The 21,637-nt window shown below is 43.0% G+C and overlaps 1 protein-coding gene and 1 pseudogene across 2 annotated transcripts in view; one reads left to right on the top strand and one right to left on the bottom strand.

Moving 5' to 3' along the window:
- The window catches only part of AATF (apoptosis antagonizing transcription factor), a 402,606-nt gene that overhangs the window by 187,174 nt on the left and 193,795 nt on the right, over positions 1-21,637 (bottom strand). For both annotated transcript variants that reach the window (XM_063954827.1, XM_063954826.1), the window contains exon 5: positions 3,024-3,138. In XM_063954827.1, the coding sequence (XP_063810897.1) occupies positions 3,024-3,138 (115 nt within the window). The remainder of the gene's footprint in view (positions 1-3,023; positions 3,139-21,637) is intronic.
- Positions 4,932-5,050, top strand: LOC135052380 (5S ribosomal RNA; annotated as a pseudogene).

Here is a 21,637-nt window from a genome sequence, read left to right as displayed (position 1 = left end):
ACATTTGGAGACAGGGGACCTGAACCAAGCCCCCATCACTGAACCTCATGGACCTTTGCTGGAGGTAAACCACCTGAATTGAGGAAATTCCTTCCACCACTACACCAAGGAACTGCAATACTGCGGAGTGCAGAGCCGCTTAATAATCCGTGATCATCTGTGGTAACCATTGCTAATAAAAGACTATCCTATTGGTACATTTGGATACAGAAGGGGACTTTCTATATAGCAGAGCTGGCCAAACCAGTCCTCGAGATCTACCAACAGTTCACATTTTCCAGACCACCTAGCTGGTGCACAGGTGTAGTCATTACTAATTAAGATGTGCTGCATTCATTCCTAACTGACAATTCTACAGATCTCCAGGAGGCCTAGAAAACATGAACTGTTGGTAGATCTCGAGGACCGGTTTGGCCAGCCCTGCTATATAGGAACAGGTCCTATCACCTCCTCCATTTTTTCAGTTAAATGTGACTGGGAGTTATGCCATACACCCTTTTCTAGGGTTTTATCTATTCTTTTATTTGTTTAATTCCATGGATGTTTTAGTGAATCATATTATGAATTAAATATGTTTGTGTATTGATCTGCTCATCTCATTTATGACCGTATAGCACTAGAAATTTCTTTCTTTCGTCTCATACTCACCCGGCTTCTATCTTCCGACTCTGCAAGGAGGACGGCGGCGTGGCTCTGGGACGGACGGCGAGGGTGAGACCTGCATACAGATCCCTCTGGAGCTAATGGTGTCCAGTAGCCTAAGAAACAGAGCCTAACATTAAAGTAGGTTTGTTTCTCTCCCCTCAGTCCCTCGATGCAGGGAGTCTGTTGCCAGCAGGCTCCCTGAAAATAAAAAACCTAACAAATATACTTTCTTTCAGGAAACTCAGGAGAGCTCCCTGTAATGCACCCAGTCTCCTCTGGGCACAGTAGTAAACCGAGGTCTGGAGGAGGGGCATAGAGGGAGGAGCCAGTGCACACCCATAACTAAAGTCTTTCTTAAAGTGCCCATGTCTCCTGCGGAGCCCGTCTATCCCCATGGTCCTTACGGAGTCCCCAGCATCCTCTAGGACGTAAGAGAAATAACAAACTTTGAAAGAAAGAAAAAACTTTTTCTAAGAGAACTCTGTAGAGCTCCTCTAGCTGTGACCGGCTCCTCCGGGCACATTTTCTAAACTGAGTCTGGTAGGAGGGGCATAGAGGGAGAAGCCAGCCCGCACTATTAAACTCTTAAAGGGCCAATGGCTCCTGGTGGACCCGTCTATACCCCATGGTACTAATATGGTCCCCAGCATCCTATAGGACGTAAGAGAAATTATGTAATTAAGTGATTAGTGTGTGCTATATAAGGGGGCCCGGGAGAGTGTCAGTATGCTTGCATCTGGCGTTCTGATCTGATGTCTCTTGTGGCTATCTTGATAAAGGCCTGTTGGGTCGAAACGTTGACACGTATTTGGTGACTTTGATGGACTAATAAACTTGACAAACTTAGTTGGACTGGTGAGTGCCCTCTGTTGGGATCCTCTTTTGATCCTATAATACCTGGTCTATATCTATCTATCTATCTATCTATCTATCTCCCCATCTCACAATTACATCTCAACGCCAAATTTAACTGCATGCAAATGCTCCATTGCCACCCAGTTGCACGAGAAATCCAGCGATTTCTGTGCCACTCTGAATAGCCCCCCAGATGGACGCATGTGCAAAGTGAAAAAATGCTAATTTTAGCCACTTTGGGTGTGATTCTGAACCAAGCCCTATGCATCTAGGAAAGTATAAAAGGAAAAGGCAGCACATTCCTACTTTTTCTTCCATCCATATCAGACACTGGATGTCAGCTTTTCGTGACGATATTTGAGAAACACGACTATTGGGAGTATTGGAGCAATTTAGATAAGGATAATACTAACCGTATAAGGCAGTAGCAGATCTAGATCAGTCCTCTAGCTAGCTCTGGTGTAAGTAAATGGCAGGCCCGTTAAATGTAATGCTTTGCAAGCCTAAAACAACTTGTCAGGTTTGCTGGCAAAATGTTTAAAATGTTAGAGTGACAAGTATCAGAGAATCAGCAATATATACCAAGGTGTGGCTATGAGACATTCCCAACATTTTTCAAGGATGATAGTGTGATATCCTTTGGGGTGAAACACTTTTAACATTGAGGTTTCAAAGGATCACGACGACACACTGAGAAGTCCAGCTATGTTCTCAAAACATCCCTGTTAACAGGACATGGTTTCTTCTCCTCATTTACATGATCCAGGCTAATCTATTAGATTGAGGATTTATTTTTGTTTCATAAATATTCTTTATTGATCAGCATTTTGATCTCTTAGTTAAAATTCCTAATATGACCTGATATTCAAATGAGAGGGGTTCAACAGTTTTCGGCACCAGCAGCCAGTAGATATTCAATAGTTTCTCCATCCGGGTACGATCAGCTGCTGGCATTTTAGCTCACTACCCCATGAAATGGCGAGCTGAAATGATTGACCAAATGGCACTTTTTCACGTCGCAACAATTACTCTGGTCGGCTTTATGTGGCTAAACCTGGCCGCTCTGAGCGCAGTGTGTGTGATAAAAAAAAATCATATCTGAATAGTGCCTCCCTGATCTCCTATCATCTTTACATGGGAGATCAGGCGTGATAGACAACCCCGGCGGGTGCAAGCTAAAATGCGCCCGAATGGAGCAACAATTGAATAGCTCCGCTGGGTGCCATCTACTTCTTGCCGGTGCTCTAAACAACTGAATCTTGCCCATTGTGTCTACACTGATTACTTCTTTGATGCCAATAGAATCAGGTATCTTCATTTTAAATGATATATTTGGCACTTCTGCTTTTGCTCCATGACCTTCTTTAATATGCATGATCACACCCATATTTTTAAAAGTAAGTGAAGAAACCCTACCTCGCAACATTATATTTTTTTACTTAGCATCGCATTTTACAAAACCCTAATACAGTGTAAATGGAAACTTGCTACAACAGAGGACAAAATTTTTTTTTTATATTTACCTGTCTACATTGCATTTCTTCCCATCTATTAGGTACTGTGTTTCTGGAAACTGGAATAGCAGCTCATCTTGCAAATGGACCAGAGACCTCATTAATTCCTTTAGAGCTTTATAGCCTAAAAATAAATTTGGAATAGCCTGGCATTAAAATATTGGTCAAATTAAGAAATACATTGTTGAATATTTTTACTGTTAATGCAAAAACCATTAACCAAAGGGACAGTAACTCAAAACAAGGGTATTGACAGTTTGCGGGAGTTTCCATTATCCTAATTTTACAAGCAGAAATGATACATCAGGTAGACAGTAGTATATATATATATATATATATATATATATATATACACACATGCATGAAGTCCGCAGCACACGGTAAGAAACTCAAACATAAACCGCTTATGTTTGAGTCTCTTACCGTGTGCTGCGGACTTCATGCGTATATGCGTATACCTTGGAATTTCGGCTTGAAATACCTATCGCTGGCACCGGGACAGTAATCGTTTCTGTTGAGAGTGCTCTCCTTTTGCTTATTATATATATATATATATATATATATGTGATTGCAAGAGAATGCCGCGCCACTTGTGATAACACAAACTCTCAATTAAAAAACTCCCAGTTATTTGGGCGTCAGCTGCCCCCTAAGGAAACGGCAATGGTATGTTGCCGCAAAACAAAGGATAGGGATACCGGATAGGGGTATGAGCGACCTAAGGTGTTTATATGTTGCCAAGTATAATAAATATAATAAAAAGATATATGAGATTTATAAAAATATATTATCAATTTATTTCACAACATTAGGAATGAATTTAAAGTGCAATGTAAATAAAAGAGACAAAAAATTATTAATTAAAAGTTAAAAAAAGGAGAGAGTTACTCTTACATAAAATATGGTTCTAAAAAGACAGTTCTTTTAAAAAAGATGATGGGCATATGTTAGATCCTCAATTAAAGTGCAAATTGCCTGTGCAAATAAGCTCATGAAGAAGTCTTGGAGACGAAACGCGTTGGGCCTTCACCCAGAGACCTCCTGCTATATCAGTTAAGATTATATATGCTATTACTCCACTTTTTAAATGAGCTTATTTGCACAGGCAATTTGCACTTTAATTGAGGATCTAACATATGCCCATTCTCTTTTTTAAAAGAACTGTCTTTTTAGAACCATATTTTATGTAAGAGACTCTCTCTCCTTTTTTTAACTTTTAATTAATAATTTTTTGTCTCTTATTTACATTGCACTTTAAATTCATTCCTAATGTTGTGAAATGAATTGATAATATATTTTTATAAATCTCATATATCTTTTTATTATATTTATTATACTTGGCAACATATAAACACCTTAGGTCGCTCATACCCCTATCCGGTATCCCTATATATATATATATATATATATATATATATATATATATATATATACATACATACACACACACACATACATATACGAAAAGAAAATTCAGCACTCACCATAGCAAGCTCACTTGTCCTCACAACATCAATAAATAAATGATGGGGGTTTAGTTAGTGTAGGACCTGCATGAACGTGGGGTACCTTGGCGAGCGGTTTGCAGGCTTCCGTGCATTGGCCAATTCACTAACTAAACCCCCATCATTTATTTATTGATGTTGTGAGGACAAGTGAGCTTGCTATGGTGAGTGCTGAATTTTCTATTCGTATGTATTTGGGTAGGTGGCCATGGGCTGCATGCACCCCACCCTATGAGTGGTGAGTGCAGACACTGCACCCCGCTTCTGGGGTGGCGAGTGCTGTGGTTTTCTATATTTGATATATATTATAATCACAACACTGTAAATAGATTATATCACTGTTATTGAGCACATCACTAATAAAAGATATATTTTAAGAAAACATATGGCTATTTGGGTTTTCCTGCTGGATAAATACAGTCATTCCACACTGGGAAAGCCCAACCTCGTCCGATCTTGGAAGCAAAACAGTGTTGAGCCGGACCAGTACCAGGGGAGGTGACTACCTGGGAAGATCCGGTACTGTATAAGAAGAGCGATGGGAAGCAAGGTATTCACCATATGTATAATATAACACCCACATAATATGCACTTAAATATGCTACTCACAGTATATTTTATTATTTTATAATATTATTTTAATATCACTGTAATATTAAAATAATAGAACACCATGTATGACAATTTTAGTATCGTATTTTTAAAATCACTGTAATCTCATAAGGCACTGGCACTTAACGAATTTATCGGATGCTGATATATAATAACGCGATCACTCAAGTACTATTCGCGTATTAATATTAATCATGCTGGTTTCAATCACACATCACAAATAGCACAAGCACTTTTCCGCATTAAAGAACTTATTATCCTTATTGTCTGCAACAGAACTAAACAATGAAAATATTTGATTTTACATAATACATTTATATATGTTTATTAATGAATACATATATACATTAATTTATGGTTGGTCTTAGCATATTCTTTCCTTTTTCTTTCCTTTCCTTATCTTTGATTAAAGTAATCATTATATGATGACTGAAACTGTTTTTGTTTACATTCTATATATTTACTACGGAGCACAATGGCATCTGTGAACTGGCCTATCAGAGCGAACTATGCGTTCCACTATGAATCAGAAATCAAAACGAGGCATGGACTATGAATGAAATCAAATTAGAAGTCAGCTGTACACGGCACGCCCGCTTCCGGGATAAAGGACGTCAGAGTGCGGGTCAATATGCGGTTCACGGGAGGATTTCCTTGGCAACAATACAACAAGCACCAGACGTAGACGGACTTCCGGTTCCGGGAGCAAAACGAGGACGCAACTGGTGCAAAAAGCCTTCTACGACACACGCGCATCCTATACGAGCACGATACCGGAAGTGGGGCGGAAACGTTGCACTCCGGCATTAGAGGTACAAATGTACCTTGCACATGCGCAAAAGAGACTTGATGTTACCGGAAGTGTGGCGGAAGTGCCGCACTCCGGTTTGACTATACGACTTTTATACAATTCTTTTCAAAACATTCATGTACTTGAAACATTTCACTATATATGGATTGTCCCCTACAGAGAAATGCACAATTGTTCATGTATTCTTAGCAAAAGGTTTTTTGACCTGTCCTGAAACAGGAAGTGACATCAGCAATCAGTCTGATTATAGAGGGTATATATAGAGACCCTATCCCAGCACACCGGTACCCCTTGAAGAAGTCATCAGGACGAAACGCGTTGGGCTCTCCCTCTGTGACCCTCTACCTACAAGTTAAGACTCTCCTTATTTATTTATTCTGGTTTTTGAACATTAGTAGTCATTTTATTTATTTTTTTATGTAAAACTTGGTTTAGAACCTTGTGCATGTGTTTTTATAACACAGTCCATCCCCTTTTCCCACTTTTTTAGTATTGCACATTTTTTACTATCATATTAAGTGTATTTTATCTGTACCAAATAAATTTGTATATTTTATTTTATTATATACATGGATTGAAATACTTTTTTATTACACCGGTGGTCGCCAGTACCCTTATACCATTTTGCCAATAAACCATTACCACAGTAACTCACCACTACTGCATACTTAAGGGACGGCAGACGCCCAAAATTATTGGGAGTGTTTTTTTAGTCTGGTGTATCTATAACATTTGTGGCGCTTGCACATTCTCTATTTTATTATATATATATATATATATATATATATATACACACACATACACATACACACACACACACACACATATACATACATACACACATATACATATATATACACACACACACACACTATATTATATATATATATTACACACACATATATACATACATACATAATGAGGAACTTCTATCCCCTTTATTCATGTGCCATTACACTGTACAAGCTGACACACTTGTGCACCGTTTATTGCAAGTTGCACTTGTTCACACCTGAAATAGCATGAAAGAATAATGCCACGAAAGCTTCACAGCACATTGTCCCAATTTGGACTTCACTGAACCTTGTTCTGATTATATCAAGTCATGCTGCAACTTGGGGTGACAATCTAAGTCTAGTGTATATAAATTCATTCTGAGGTTATCAATTAAAACATAATAAATTACCACATTCTTTGTAACATTGCTCACCTCATGAAGAGCAGCATCGTGTTCCTCATAGCGACTATAGATGCACATATTTGGTTATTCTGTCCGTGGGGAAGATTCAATTAGTCATGGGACTTAATACCGGGTTTTAGCTCCCGAGTTAAATGCCCAGAGCTAGGCAATTACTGCCTGCAGTAAGTCCGTAGCTAGCAAAGAAAACACTAGTTAATGCAGATTTCTGTTTGCATCTCAGGGGTGTGCAAGCAGAAATCTACGTTAAGTACACCCCTGGGGCTAGTCATGGGCATACCGCAGGTGGTAATTTAATAGATCCTGGCACTTAAACCAGGTGCTAAACCTAGGAGAAAGATTATACCAACAGCATAATCATCTACCAAATATCATTAAATCCAAGAAGGTTATGCATGCAGGGAGGACTCTTGACCTGCATGCCATTAACCAGTTACTCAAGTCCATAAGCAACATGAAAGTAAAAGCTTGCTCTGGAACCGGGACAACAGCCACCAACTTTCCCTTTCTACTGACTTATGTCAATCAGCTGTTTCCCAACTGTAATGCTGGGTACACACTGGACGATATATTGTGCATTCAATTGAACGGCCGATGTACCGTTTAATGATCGTGGGTGTGTACAAACGAAATGTGTGTGCTGGGGGGTTGCTGTAACTATCGGGAGCCCTGGGTGGCCAGCATGAGCAGTGACCTAATGCAGCGGTTAGCAGAAACAGGAGACCTTGACATTGGGAGCCCCTACCAGTGGGAACCATAATTTGCGGAACCATAACCTGTGAGAGCAGTCAACTGTGGGTGCCAAGTCCAGCATGTGCCATGAGGGGTTATGTGGAGACAACTCAGTTGACTACTTGTCATATATTAGTTATATATGGTCTCCTCAGAAACTTGAAGGATTGCAAGAGACGGAGGTAGCAAGTGACAGTGGGAGACCGAGGGAGTGAGACAGTTGGAAAGCGAGAGAACGAGAGAGAGGCAGTGGGAGACAGAGGGAGCAAGTTAAAAACACTGGAAGACTGAGGGAGTGAAGAGACAGAGGGAGTGAGACCTAAAAATAAATAAAAAAAAAAAAGGATTTTGGTAGTTACCGGTAAATCCTTTTCTCCTAGTCCGTAGAGGATGCTGGGAACTCCAAAAGGACCATGGGGTATAGACGGGATCCGCAGGAGCTTGGGCACACTGAAAAGACTTAAGACTGGGTGTAAACTGGCTACTCCCTCTATGCCCCTCCTCCAGACCTCCGTTATAGTAACTGTGCCCAGGAGAGACGGACATTTCGAGTTAGGATTTTTGTGTAAACTAAGGGCTACAAACATACCAGCCCACACCACAACCATACCGTACAACCGGAGTAACAGTAAACCAGAGAGCAGTATGAAAAAACAACAGCAACAAGCTGAAAACAGAAATACACAACCCGTGTATAAACTAAGTGAACCGACAAAAGAACACTACAAGAAACAGTCCGCACTGGGATGGGCGCCCAGCATCCTCTACGGACTAGGAGAAAAGGATTTACTGGTAAGTATCAAAATCCTATTTTCTCTTACGTCCTAGAGGATGCTGGGGACTCCAAAAGGACCATGGGGTTTATACCAAAGCTCCAGACCCGGCCGAAGAATGAGCCTGCTGAATCGTACTACAAATCCAGCGTGCAATAGTCTGTTTTTAAGCAGGATGACCAATCTTGTTGGAAGCGTACAGGACAAACAGTGCCTCAGTTTTCCTGGCAACCGCCGTACGGGCGACGTAGATCTTCAACGCCCTCACTACATCCAGAGACCTGGGAACTGTCTCAGCATCCCTGGCCACCGGTACCACAATAGGTTGATTAATGTGAAACGAGGAGACCACCTTTGGTAAAAATTGTTGCAGAGTCCTCAATTCTGCCCTATCCGAATGAAAGACCAAGTACGGGCTTTTATGAGATAAGGCCGCCAACTCAGACACCCGCCTGGCAGAAGCCAGTGCCAACAATATGACTACCTTCCAGGTGAGAAACTTCAACTCAACCTTACTTAAAGGCTCAAACCAGGAAGACATGAGAAACTGTAAGAAAACGTCCAGATCCCATGGGGCCACAGGAGGCACAAACGGAGGATTGATATGCAAAACTCCCTTCACGAACATCTGAACCTCTGGGAGGGCCGCCAGTTCTCTTTGAAAGAAAATAGACAATGCCGAAATCTGCACCTTGATGGAGCCCAACTTCAGGCCTGCATCCACACCAGCCTGCAAAAAGTGGAGAAAACGCCCCAAATTAAATTCTTCCGCAGGAACCTTCTTAAACTCACACCAGGAAACATACTTCTTCCAAATACGGTGATAATGCTTCGCCGTAACCTCCTTCCTAGCCCTGAGGAGAGTAGGTATGACCTGTCCTGGAATACCTTTACGAGCTAAGATCTGCCGTCAAACGCAGCCGCGGTAAGTCTGGAAACACGCATGGACCCTGAAACAACAGGTCCTCTCTTAGAGGAAGCGGCCAAGGATCTTCCACTAGTAATTCCTGAAGGTCCGGATACCAGGCCCTTCTTGGCCAATCTGGAACTACGAGAATCGCCTGAACCCTTGCTCGCTGAATGATCCCCAGTACCTTTGGAATGAGAGGAAGTGGAGGGAACACATACACCGACTTGAACACCCACGGAGACACCAGGGCCTCCACCGCACTGGCTTGGGGGTCCCTTACCTGGAACAATACCTCGGAAGCTTCTTGTTGAGACGAGACGCCATCATGTCTATCAGAGGGAGTCCCCAACGCTTTGTCACGTCTGCAAAAACCTCTTGATGAAGAGCCCACTCTCCCGGATGGAGATCGTGTCTGCTGAGGAAGTCTGCTTCCCAGTTGTCTACTCCCGGAAGGAAGACTGCTGACAGGGCGCTCAGGTGATGTTCCGCCCAGCGAAGGATTCTTGTGGCCTCCGCCATTGCCGCTCTGCTCTTTGTGCCGCCTTGACGGTTGATATGTGCCACCGCTGTGACGTTGTCTGACTGTAGCAGGCCGTTGTAAATGGCTTTTAACTCAAGAACATTTATGTGGAGACCCGCTTCCTGGAACGACCATTTCCCCTGGAAGTTCCTGCCTTGGGTGACTGCACCCCAGCCCCGGAGACTCGCATCTGTCGTAAGAAGTACCCAATCCAGGATAAGGACCCGGCGTCCCTCTAGAAGGTGAGACTCTTGTAGCCACCACAGGAGGGAAATCCTGGCTCTGGGAGATCGACTTACCTTCCGGTGCATGTGCAGGTGAGACCCACACCATTTGCTCAGCAAGTCCCACTGAAACACCCGGGCATGAAACCTGCCGAACGGAATGGCTTCGTACGTCGCCACCATCTTCCCAAGAACGCGTGTACATTGATGGATGGACACAGTCTTCGGCTTCAGAAGTTCCCTGACCAACAACTGCAGTTCTAGAGCCTTTTCTTGTGGAGGAAAAACTCTGTAATTCCGTGTCGAGAACCATGCCCAGAAAGGACAGCCAGGTGGTCGGAATCAACTGAGATTTTGGTAAATTTAGCAGCCAACCATGCTGTCGAAGCACCGACAGCACCAAGTCCACACTCCTTAGCAACCTTTCCTTGGACCTCGCCTTTATCAGGAGATCGTCCAAGTACGGGATAGTTGAAACCCCCTGCTTGCGAAGGAGAACCATCATTTCCGCCATGACCTTGGTGAACACTCTCGGGGCCGTGGAAAGGCCAAATGGCAACGTTTGAAATTAGTAATGAGAGTCCTGTATCGCAAACCTGAGGAAGGCCTGATGCGAAGGAAATATCGGGACGTGTAAGTAGGCATCCTTTATGTCGACTGACGCCATACAATCCCCCCCTTCTAGGCTGGAAATCACAGCTCGAAGAGATTCCATCTTGAACTTGAAAACTTTCAAGTATGGATTGAGGGATTTTAGATTCAGAATCGGTCTGACCGAACCGTCCGGTTTCGACACCACAAATAGGCTCGAGTAGAATCCCTCCCACCGTTGTGACGGGGGAACTGGAACAATGATCTTCTGATGACACAATTTTTGCATCGCTGCCAACACCAGCTCCCTGTCCGGAAGAGACGCTGGTAAGGGCGAAACGAAAAACCGGTGAGGGGGCACCTCCCGAAACTCCAGCTTGTATCCCTGAGATACAATCTCTAGGACCCAAGGATCGAGGCCTGAACGAATCCAGACCTGACACGGCAGGCGACTTCCTACCCCTTCCTTTACCCTTTGAAGACAGGAAGGACGAACCCTTTCCATGCCTGTATTTATTAGGACGAAAGGACTGCATCTGCTGATACGGTGCCTTTTTGTGCTGTGTTGGAACATAGGGAAAAAAAGAGGACTTACCCGCCGTCGCTGTAGAGACCAGGCCCGCCAAGCCGTCCCCAAACAAGACATTACCTTTGAAGGGTAAAGCTTCCATAGCTCTCTTGGAGTCGGCATCAGCATTCCATTGATGGATCCACAACGCCCTCCTAGCCGATATTGACATAGCATTGGCTCTTGATCCCAAAAGACAAACATCCCTCGCCGCATCCTTCCGGTAATCTGCAGCGTCCTTGATATAACCAAGAGTCAGAACAACATTATCTTTATCAAGGGTATCCATATCAGCAGCTAAATTCTCGGCCCATTTAGCAATAGCACTACTCACCCACACCGACGCCACTGCAGGTCTGAGCAATGCGCCTGTATTAGCGAAAATGGACTTAAGAGACGTCTCCAGCTTGCGATCCGCCGGATCCTTGAGAGCTGCCGTGTCCGGAGACGGAAGCGCCACCTTCTTAGACAAACGAGATAGAGCTTTGTCAACATTTGGAGACGACTCCCATTTTTCCCTGTCATCAGAGGGGAAAGGATACGCCATGTAAATACTCTTGGGAATCTGCCACCTCTTATCCGGCGACTCCCAAGCCTTTTCACAAAGAGTATTCATTTCATGAGAGGGGGGAAATTTCACTTCAGGTTTTTTCCCTTTGAACAAACAAATCCTTGTTTCCTGCACCGCAGGTTCATCAGAAATGTGTAAAACATCCTTTAAAGCCACAATCATGTACTGAATACTCTTTACTAAACGCGGATGCAAAGCCGCCTCAGAAAAATCGACCTCAGAGTCAGAGTCCGAATCAGTATCAGCCACCTGAGTAAACGGCCGCTTCTGCGAGCCCGATGGGGTCTGTACCTGAGATAAAGCCTCCTCTATGGACTTTTTCCACACCTGCATCTGTGACTCAGATTTATCTAACCTCTTAGATAACGAAGCTACATTCGTATTGATTGTAGTTAATAACGTGAGTAAATCAGGTGTCGGCTGCGCGGACAGACCCAAATCCAGACCCACAACTTCACCCCCTACAGCCTCCTCCGGTGAATCACATTCAGCCTCCGACATGTCGAGACGATTGATCGACACAGCGACACACACACAAAATGCCTCAGCTAGGGGACAGGCCTATAGTGAAGCCCAGAGAGAGACCCAGAGGGAGTATGCCAGCTCACACCCCAGCGCCTATATATCCCTATAAGGGATATATAATACCAGCGCTGCTAGAAAAAACTAATGCACCACACTGCGCCCCCCCCCCCCCCCCCCTGAGAAATCTCCCCGTTACTTGCGGGGAGCGATGGAGGTCCAGCCCAGCGTCTCCTTGCCGCCGCGTGGAGGAGAAGAAGATGGCGCCGTGAGCCGCTCGCTAAGCTCTGCCCCTTCCCGGCGGGTTTCAGCGGCACTGATTTGAAAATGCCGGCGGAGGCTGATGAACGGTGCTTCTGCCGGCTACCCGGACCCCAGTGACCTGCTGCCCAGGGCACCCCCCCCCCCCAGCGCCCTGCGAGTGCCATTCGCGATGTGTGTGGGAGCATGGAGCGCAGCGTCTCCGCTGCACTGTACCTGGTCACCGAAGTCTTCTGCCGTCCTGAAGTCTTCTGATCTTCTCATACTCACCTGACTTCTTTCTTCTGGCTTCTGTGAGGGGGTGACGGCGTGGCTCCGGGAACAAGCAGCTAGGCGCACCAAGTGATCGAACCCTCTGGAGCTAATGAAGCAGAGCCCTTAAACTAAGAAGAAGTAGGTCTGCTTCTCCCCCCTCACTCCCATGATGCAATGGCCAGTAGGTCTCCCTGAAAATAAAAAACCTAACAAAAAGTATTTTCCAGAGAAACTCAGGAGAGCTCCCCTGTGAGTGTCCAGTCAGTCCTGGGCACAAAGTCTAACTGAGGTCTGGAGGAGGGGCATAGAGGGAGGAGCCAGTTCACACCCAGTCTTAAGTCTTTTCAGTGTGCCCAAGCTCCTGCGGATCCCGTCTATACCCCATGGTCCTTTTGGAGTCCCCAGCATCCTCTAGGACGTAAGAGAAAAAGGCCTATTTCCTTTTTATGGTGTGCTTTTTAGAAAGCCAGCCATTATATAAATTGCAGGAATATTTGGCACATTTCATGACGACAATCAACTTGGACTGAAGTGCTAAGTGGTGTGCCGCAAGGCTCAGTATTAGGACCGCTATTGTTCAATATTTTCATTAACGACCTAACAGAAGGTCTAGAGAGCATGGTGTCAATTTTTGCAGATGATACCAAATTATGTAAAGTTACAAATGCGGAGGGGGATGCTGAGTCGCTTCAGAATGACTTAGTTAAATTAGAAGCTTGGGCAGCGAAATGGAGAATGCGCTTCAATACAGACAAGTGTAAGGTAATGCACTGTGGTAACAAGAACAAAAATAACACCTACCTACTAAATGGGGTAAAATTAGGGGATTCTGTACTGGAAAAGGACTTAGGTGTCCTCATAGATAGCAAACTAAGCAGTATTACCCAAAGTAGGACTGCAGCAAAGAAGGCTAATAAGATATTAGCATGCATAAAATGGGGAATTGATGCTAGGGACGAGAGTATTATACTCCCATTATATAAATCACTTGTGAGGCCACACCTTGAATACTGTGTACACTTCTGGGCACCTTACTACAAAAAAGGATATCCTGGAGCTAGAAAAGGTTCAAAGGCGGGCGACCAAACTAATTAAGGGTATGGAGACACTGGAATACGAGGAAAGGCTTGCAAGACTAGGCATGTTTACAGTGGAAAAGAGGAGATTAAGAGGGGACATGATCAACATTTACAAATATATAAGGGGACAATATACAGATCGTGCGCAGGACCTGTTTTTAGTTAGATCAGCACAGAGAACTCATGGACACTCGCTCAGGTTAGAGGAGAGGAGATTCCACACAATACGGCGTAAAGGCTTTTTTACGGTAAGGACGAAACGTGTTTGGAATTCCCTGCCTGAGGGAGTTGTAATGGCCAACTCAGTCAACACCTTTAAGAATGGGTTAGATAAATTCCTAATGGATAAGGATATCCAGGGTTACGGGGCATAGTCACGCACTATGGTTATTATAAAAAAGAGGGGTTATTCGGAACGGCAGTCAGCAACTTCAGTCAAAATTTTATACAAAATAATCGGGCATAGGAGACCACAAATAGGTTGAACCCGATGGACAATTGTCTTTTTTCAACCTTAGATACTATGTAATCTGCCAGTGTGTAGAGAGGAAAAGATTAATTGGCCAATGTCCTCACCACAGAGATATCTGCAGCAGGGACATGCAGTGAGGTAAAATGGCTCAGCAGGCACTGGCTAGTACTAGAGCCAGATTGACACAATATATGAGCCCAAGGGTACATGAGGGTATTATACACAGGTGCAGCAGTATAAACTGATCAGAGATGTGGGGAAAAGATAAGCAGGGGAGGCACCTGTCAGACTTCTTACTCTAGAGTTTCAGCTATAAAAATTATTAGAATACAAAGAAATATATTTCTAATATATTCTTTGTATTTTTCATATACTTTATATATAGTCAACCCTCTGGTTTACACGTTAGTATGACAGGAAAGGCTCTGCCTCACTCCACCGCACATCACTGATCTGCAGATAGCAGTGGTGGTTACACAGTGTGTATGAGCAACCACCATCTGCAGATATATCTTGAGAATGGTGGAACTGTTGACAAGCTTGGTACACACCTGAAAGATTTAAGTTACCAGTGAGAGCGAGAAGAAAGTTGTAAGGTCATGTATGTTCTGTGTCATATCACTATTTAAAATTTGTATCAAGACGCCCTGAGTGTACAACTCTGTGTAATAGGTTATCACTTTTATAAATGAATAGTAAATAATTGAACACCACAAGATAAATTAAGAAAACTGTGAGACATTTATAAAACAAACACTCTGCACAGGTCTTAAATTAAAAACTGTATTTTCACTTAGGGGTCAATCCAAATAGCTGCGATGATCTTGCGGGTGCAAGTCATCACGGCAGCACTTTACAGCAGCTCGAACTCGCAAAAAAGTGCTCGCTGCCCCATAGAGGTCCGAGCAATTTTGAGCAAATTGAGGTAGAATTCACCCCTGCGAAGGGTGCAAGATTGCGTGTCGTTGCCGGCGATTAAATGCGGCAGCAACGGCACATAACACCCTTCGCAGCTAATAGGATTGACCACTAAGTATGCGACAAAAACAACAGTAGTGAATACAAAAACAAAGACACATTTAGTTAAGGTAACAATAATGAACCAAAGGGGAAGGAGGATAAAAAAAAAAAACAATAAAAAAAAAAAACAACCTCTACCTAGACCGCACACAATACCCAAATGCAGTAAGAGAAACTCCCACACACATGTAACAAAATCTGTTAAAAAAACGTGTCTATTTTGCTGCTGATCCTACCTCCATTTTTTTCCTCAAGACAATTATCATTTAAATCCACAAATACTACCAACTGCACCGGTCATCCCCAGCAATTAATCCCCCAAGAAACACATCTGATTAAATCTTTTCAAGCAAATCCTTTGCTTTGCTTTTGTTGGCTCACTTCTTGTCAACATCCATTAATATATGCCTTTAATTCTCCCACAATCTTAAAAAACACAGATTCCACCGTCTTCAACTTTAATCAACTCTAGGGCCGGCATTTTTCATTTCATAATAATGTGCTGCTTGGAATTCAAGAGGCAGGGCTGACATCAATCATTCGGTAAGAATGTTTCCACTGCAATAAATATGCAAATGAGGAAAGCCAGTCAGTCGTATTTCAGATCCGACTTGCTAGTGTGGGTTTTTTTTCTCTCTCTATTTTTTTTTTTTTTAAAGAAAAGACACAAATTTATTAATTGCCAGTGGCCAGAGGAATCCTATTACTGTGGGCATTGATTACAAAGCTGCGAGAGTGATTATTGTGCAACTTGCGACCTACCCAGGCATAAGGAAAAATTATTAAAGCACGACAGATTATAAACTCAGAATAACAATAAGCTTTTAACATTAAGACCCCTATATTACTTAAAATATATAATTGTATATAAATTGTTGTGGATGCACTGTAGAAAGTATGAGACAGGGAAAAATAATGTATTAAAATGTAGCAGAATAAAAAGATTTTTCAATGACAAATTTTATGGGATAGGCAACATCCCCTTTTAATACTTACCCGTCAAAACATTTTCAGAAATGTATTACAAAGTGTTGTAGAATATAATCATCATACATAAGGTCAGAATTAAATTAACTAACTTAGTAGAGCATAGGCCCTTCAAAATTTCTGTTACAGCGAGATTGAAGGACTTGGATAGAGGAGTAGAGACAAGAACAACAGATTATCTATACCATCATCATCATTTTATTTATATATATATATATATATATATATATATATATATACATACATACATTATATATATATATATATATATATATATATATATATATATATATGGAAAAGAGAATAATGGAGGGCGCAATGGTGAGTATAAAATCACAAGTAATTTACTGACATCATAATCACTCACGTACATTCAAAGTATAAAATAACCAGCGCGATGTCGATCATCAGTGGAGCCTCCGGATACCCACACCGATGAACCCCGTCGCTCTCCGGATACCAACAGCCGTTAAATCCTTCTAGCCGCACGGACTCAATTCACGGACCACACGCGCCGACACTTCAAACGCTGGATCCAAGTACCTCGTCCTGCTGGCCACGCCCAACGCGTTTCGTCACCCCCTGGTGACATTCATCATTATTGTGAGTGCCGAATACCTTTCACATATATACATACACATATATATATATATATATATATATATACATATATATATATATATATATATACACATACACACATATATATATATATATATATATATATATACATACATACATACATACATACATACATACATACATACATACACACACACTATTCCAATTCAGCCGGCACTCCTTGCTGTAATAACAACTGATCCCGGTGCCCAGTGCAAAATAATCCAAATACCCTCACAACAGGCACGGCGCTCCAGGGACTCTTATGCGATAACCTTTAATGGCGGTGTTTTAGATCTAAAACACCGCCATTAAAGGTTATCGCATACGAGTCCCTGGAGTGCCGTGCCTGTTGTGAGGGTATATATATACTCATTCTGTGATTTCCACATGCAGCCAAATCTCTACCAGGATCTATTCTGTGAGACCTATTGAGGAAGCCACACCACTTATACTTTTGAGATTGTTAAACCAGCTATATAATTCTTGAATTTCGTTGTACGTGGGTCAACATCCGAATCAGAAATAGTCTTGAATTTAAAATTGGACACCACACTTTAGGTAGTTTGCAAAAATGCCGACATATGGTTGTCAGCACTCCTAAGAGATTATAACCAATAGTATTCCTAGGCGACCCTGTAAGGATTTACGCCCAATTAGTTTTAAGGTAGTTTATACAAAACACCATTATCCAACCGATTACACATTTAAGAAGGAATACCTCTTAAGTTCTAATCAGGAGCCCTGATATAAGAGCTTCATCCACTAAGTCCAGATATAGGAAATTCTGAATAATCGTACATTAGAGGTTATGATCCTTTATATTAATTCATCATGAGCAAATTAGCCTTTTCCTATATTCGTTACCCCTGATGAAGTCGATAAGACGAAACACGTTGGGTTTGTCAGTCAGAGAATCACAACCTAGTCTGTAAAGATACTCCCTGTCGAGCTCGCACCTTGCAAAAGGTGAGGGGATATCTAGATTCCACCTTACAAACGTGTTGGCTGTGTACTCTTTTAGTTGCATTTTATTGACACAATTTTATACTTTGAACTGTGTATACGTTATTAAAATAACTTTTTACTAATTGGCCTGTTGGCCTCTTGTTTGGGTGACTATTTGGTGAGGGGTGTCTGTTACAGGTCCCCAGATTTAAATACCCTCCAGTCTACATTCCGACGAAAATAACGCTGGAAGAACTGTGTAATTACATTCCACTTTAGCGCACTTGGGAATTTGTGTGGAATTTGTGTTTATTCTTGTATGCTTTTGAGGTCTCCCAACAAAGATCTCTCCCGTGGTGCCGCTTCTAGGTTGGCGCGAGATAAAGATACTACTGTGTTTATATATATATATATATATATATATATATATATATATATATATATATAGATATCATATAGGACCGGCACTCACCTCTCATAAATACTTTGCTCAGGTGCCTTCTGCGAAAGATCGATATCCAATTGTCCCAAATATGCAGCGGCACTCAGAGACTCATAGTAGGTAAAAAAACGTGCAAAATTTATTCCATGTTACAAATTATTCAGGCCAACGTTTCGGGGCACATCCGCCCCTTTGTCAAGGTTCACCTTGACAAAGGGGCGGATGTGCCCCGAAACGTTGGCCTGAATAATTTGTAACATGGAATAAATTTTGCACGTTTTTTTACCTACTATGAGTCTCTGAGTGCCGCTGCATATTTGGGACAATTATATATATATATATATATATATATATTCACCACTAATAGGGTGGGGTGCATGTAGCCCATGGCCACCTACTTCAATATATACAAACATACATATACACACACATATATAATTTTTTTGGAACAGATGGATAAAACTGGCGCAAATCAAAGCTAGGCTCCCAAGCTAACAAGGATGTTATCAGTGTAAGAAATCAGTATATACAATGAGCAAATATAAAAGCAACTTAGATAAGATATCTTCAAATCCGAAAGGGAAAATGTAGGACTTTAGATAAGGGCTCCACAAATACCAGTTGCCAGGTCCCATAAAGACTAGGTTTAACCACTTATGATCACCATCTGAGAAAATAAGAATTTACTTACCGATAATTCTATTTCTCGGAGTCCGTAGTGGATGCTGGGGTTCCTGAAAGGACCATGGGGAATAGCGGCTCCGCAGGAGACAGGGCACAAAAAGTAAAGCTTTCCGATCAGGTGGTGTGCACTGGCTCCTCCCCCTATGACCCTCCTCCAGACTCCAGTTAGATACTGTGCCCGGACGAGCGTACACAATAAGGGAGGAATTTTGAATCCCGGGTAAGACTCATACCAGCCACACCAATCACACTGTACAACCTGTGATCTGAACCCAGTTAACAGTATGATAACAGCGGAGCCTCTGAAAAGATGGCTCACAACAACAATAACCCGATTTAGTTAGCAATAACTATGTACAAGTATTGCAGATAATCCGCACTTGGGATGGGCGCCCAGCATCCACTACGGACTCCGAGAAATAGAATTATCGGTAAGTAAATTCTTATTTTCTCTATCGTCCTTGTGGATGCTGGGGTTCCTGAAAGGACCATGGGGATTATACCAAAGCTCCCAAACGGGCGGGAGAGTGCGGATGACTCTGCAGCACCGAATGAGAGAACTCCAGGTCCTCTTTTGCCAGGGTATCAAATTTGTAGAATTTTACAAACGTGTTCTCCCCCGACCACGTAGCTGCTCGGCAAAGTTGTAATGCCGAGACCCCTCGGGCAGCCGCCCAAGATGAGCCCACCTTCCTTGTGGAATGGGCCTTAACAGATTTAGACTGTGGCAGGCCTGCCACAGAATGTGCAAATTGAATTGTGCTACCAATCCCACGAGCAATCGACTGCTTAGAAGCAGAAGCACCCAGCATTGTTGGGTGCATACAGGATAAACAGCAAGTCAGATTTCCTGACTCCAGCCAACCTGGAAACTATATTTTCAGGGCCCTGATAACATCCAGCAACTTGGAGTCCTCCAAGTCCCTAGTAGCCGCAGGTACCACAATAAGCTGGTTCAGGTGAAACGCTGACACCACCTTAAGGAGAAACTGGGGACGAGTCCGCAGCTTTGCTCTGTCCGAATGGACAATCAGATATGGCTTTGTGAGATAAAGCCGCCAATTCTGACACTCGCCTGGCCAAGGCCAGGACCAACAGCATGGTCATTTTCCATGTGAGATATATCAAATCCACAGATTTGAGTTGTTTAAACCAATGTGATTTTTTAGGAATCCCAAAACTACGTTGAGATCGCCCAGTGCCACTGGAGACATCAAAGGGGCTGTATATGCAGTACTCCCTTAACAACTTCTGGACTTCAGGAACTGAAGCCAATTTCTTTCTGGAAGAAAATCAACAGGCCGAAATTTGAACCTTAATGGACCCAATTTGAGACCCATAGACACTCCTGTTTGCAGGAAATGTAGAAATTAACCTAGTTGAAATTCTTCCGTGGAGCCTTCCTGGACTCACACCCTGGCACATATTTTCACCTAAGTGGTGATAATGTTGTGCGGTCACCTCCTTCCTGGCTCTGACCAGGGTAGGGATGACCTCTTCCGGAATGCCTCTTTCCCTTAGGATCCGGCGTTCACCCGCCTTGGCGTCAACGCAGCTGCGGTAAGTCCCGGAACAGACACGGTTCTTGCCGAATCAAGACCCTTCTTAGTATCTCTTGAAGTTCCGGGAACCAAGTCCTTCTTGGCCAAACCGGAGCCACGAGTATAGTTCTTACTCCTCTCCTTCCTATCATTTTCAATACATTGGGTATGAAAAGCAGAGGATGGAACACATACACCGACTGGTACACCGACGGTGTTACCAGAGCGTCCCAGCTATTGCCTGAGTGTCTCGTGACCTGGCGCTTCAGGTGGGACGCCATCATAACCACCTTTGGTCTTTCCCAACGGTTTACAATCATGTGGAAACTTCCAGATTAAGTTTCCACTTTTCCGGGTGGAATTCATTTATGCTGAGGAAATCTTCCCAGTTGCCCACTCCCGGAATGAACACTGCTGACAGTGTTATCACATGATTTTCCGCCCAGCGAAAAATCCTTGCTGTCATTGCCCTCCTGCTTCTTGTGTCGCCCCGTCTGATAACGTGGGCGACCGCCATGATGATGTCCTACTGGATCAGCACCGGTTGACTTTGAAGCAGGAGTCTTCCTAGGCTCAGAGCATTGTAAATTGCCCTTAGCTCCAGTATATTCATGTGGAGAGAAGTCTCCAGACTTGACCACACTTCCTTGGAAATTTTTTTTTTTTTCCTGTGTGACTACTCCCCAGCCTCTCAGGCTGGTATCCGTGGTCCCCAGAACACAGTCCTGAATGCTGAGTGTGCTGCCCTCTAAAAGATGAGCACTCTGCAGCCCCCA

Source organism: Pseudophryne corroboree, chromosome 2 (assembly GCF_028390025.1).
Source record: "Pseudophryne corroboree isolate aPseCor3 chromosome 2, aPseCor3.hap2, whole genome shotgun sequence".
NCBI lineage: Eukaryota > Metazoa > Chordata > Amphibia > Anura > Myobatrachidae > Pseudophryne > Pseudophryne corroboree.
The sequence above is the reverse complement of the archived record's forward strand: the minus strand, read 5'-3'. Positions and strand labels throughout refer to the sequence as shown.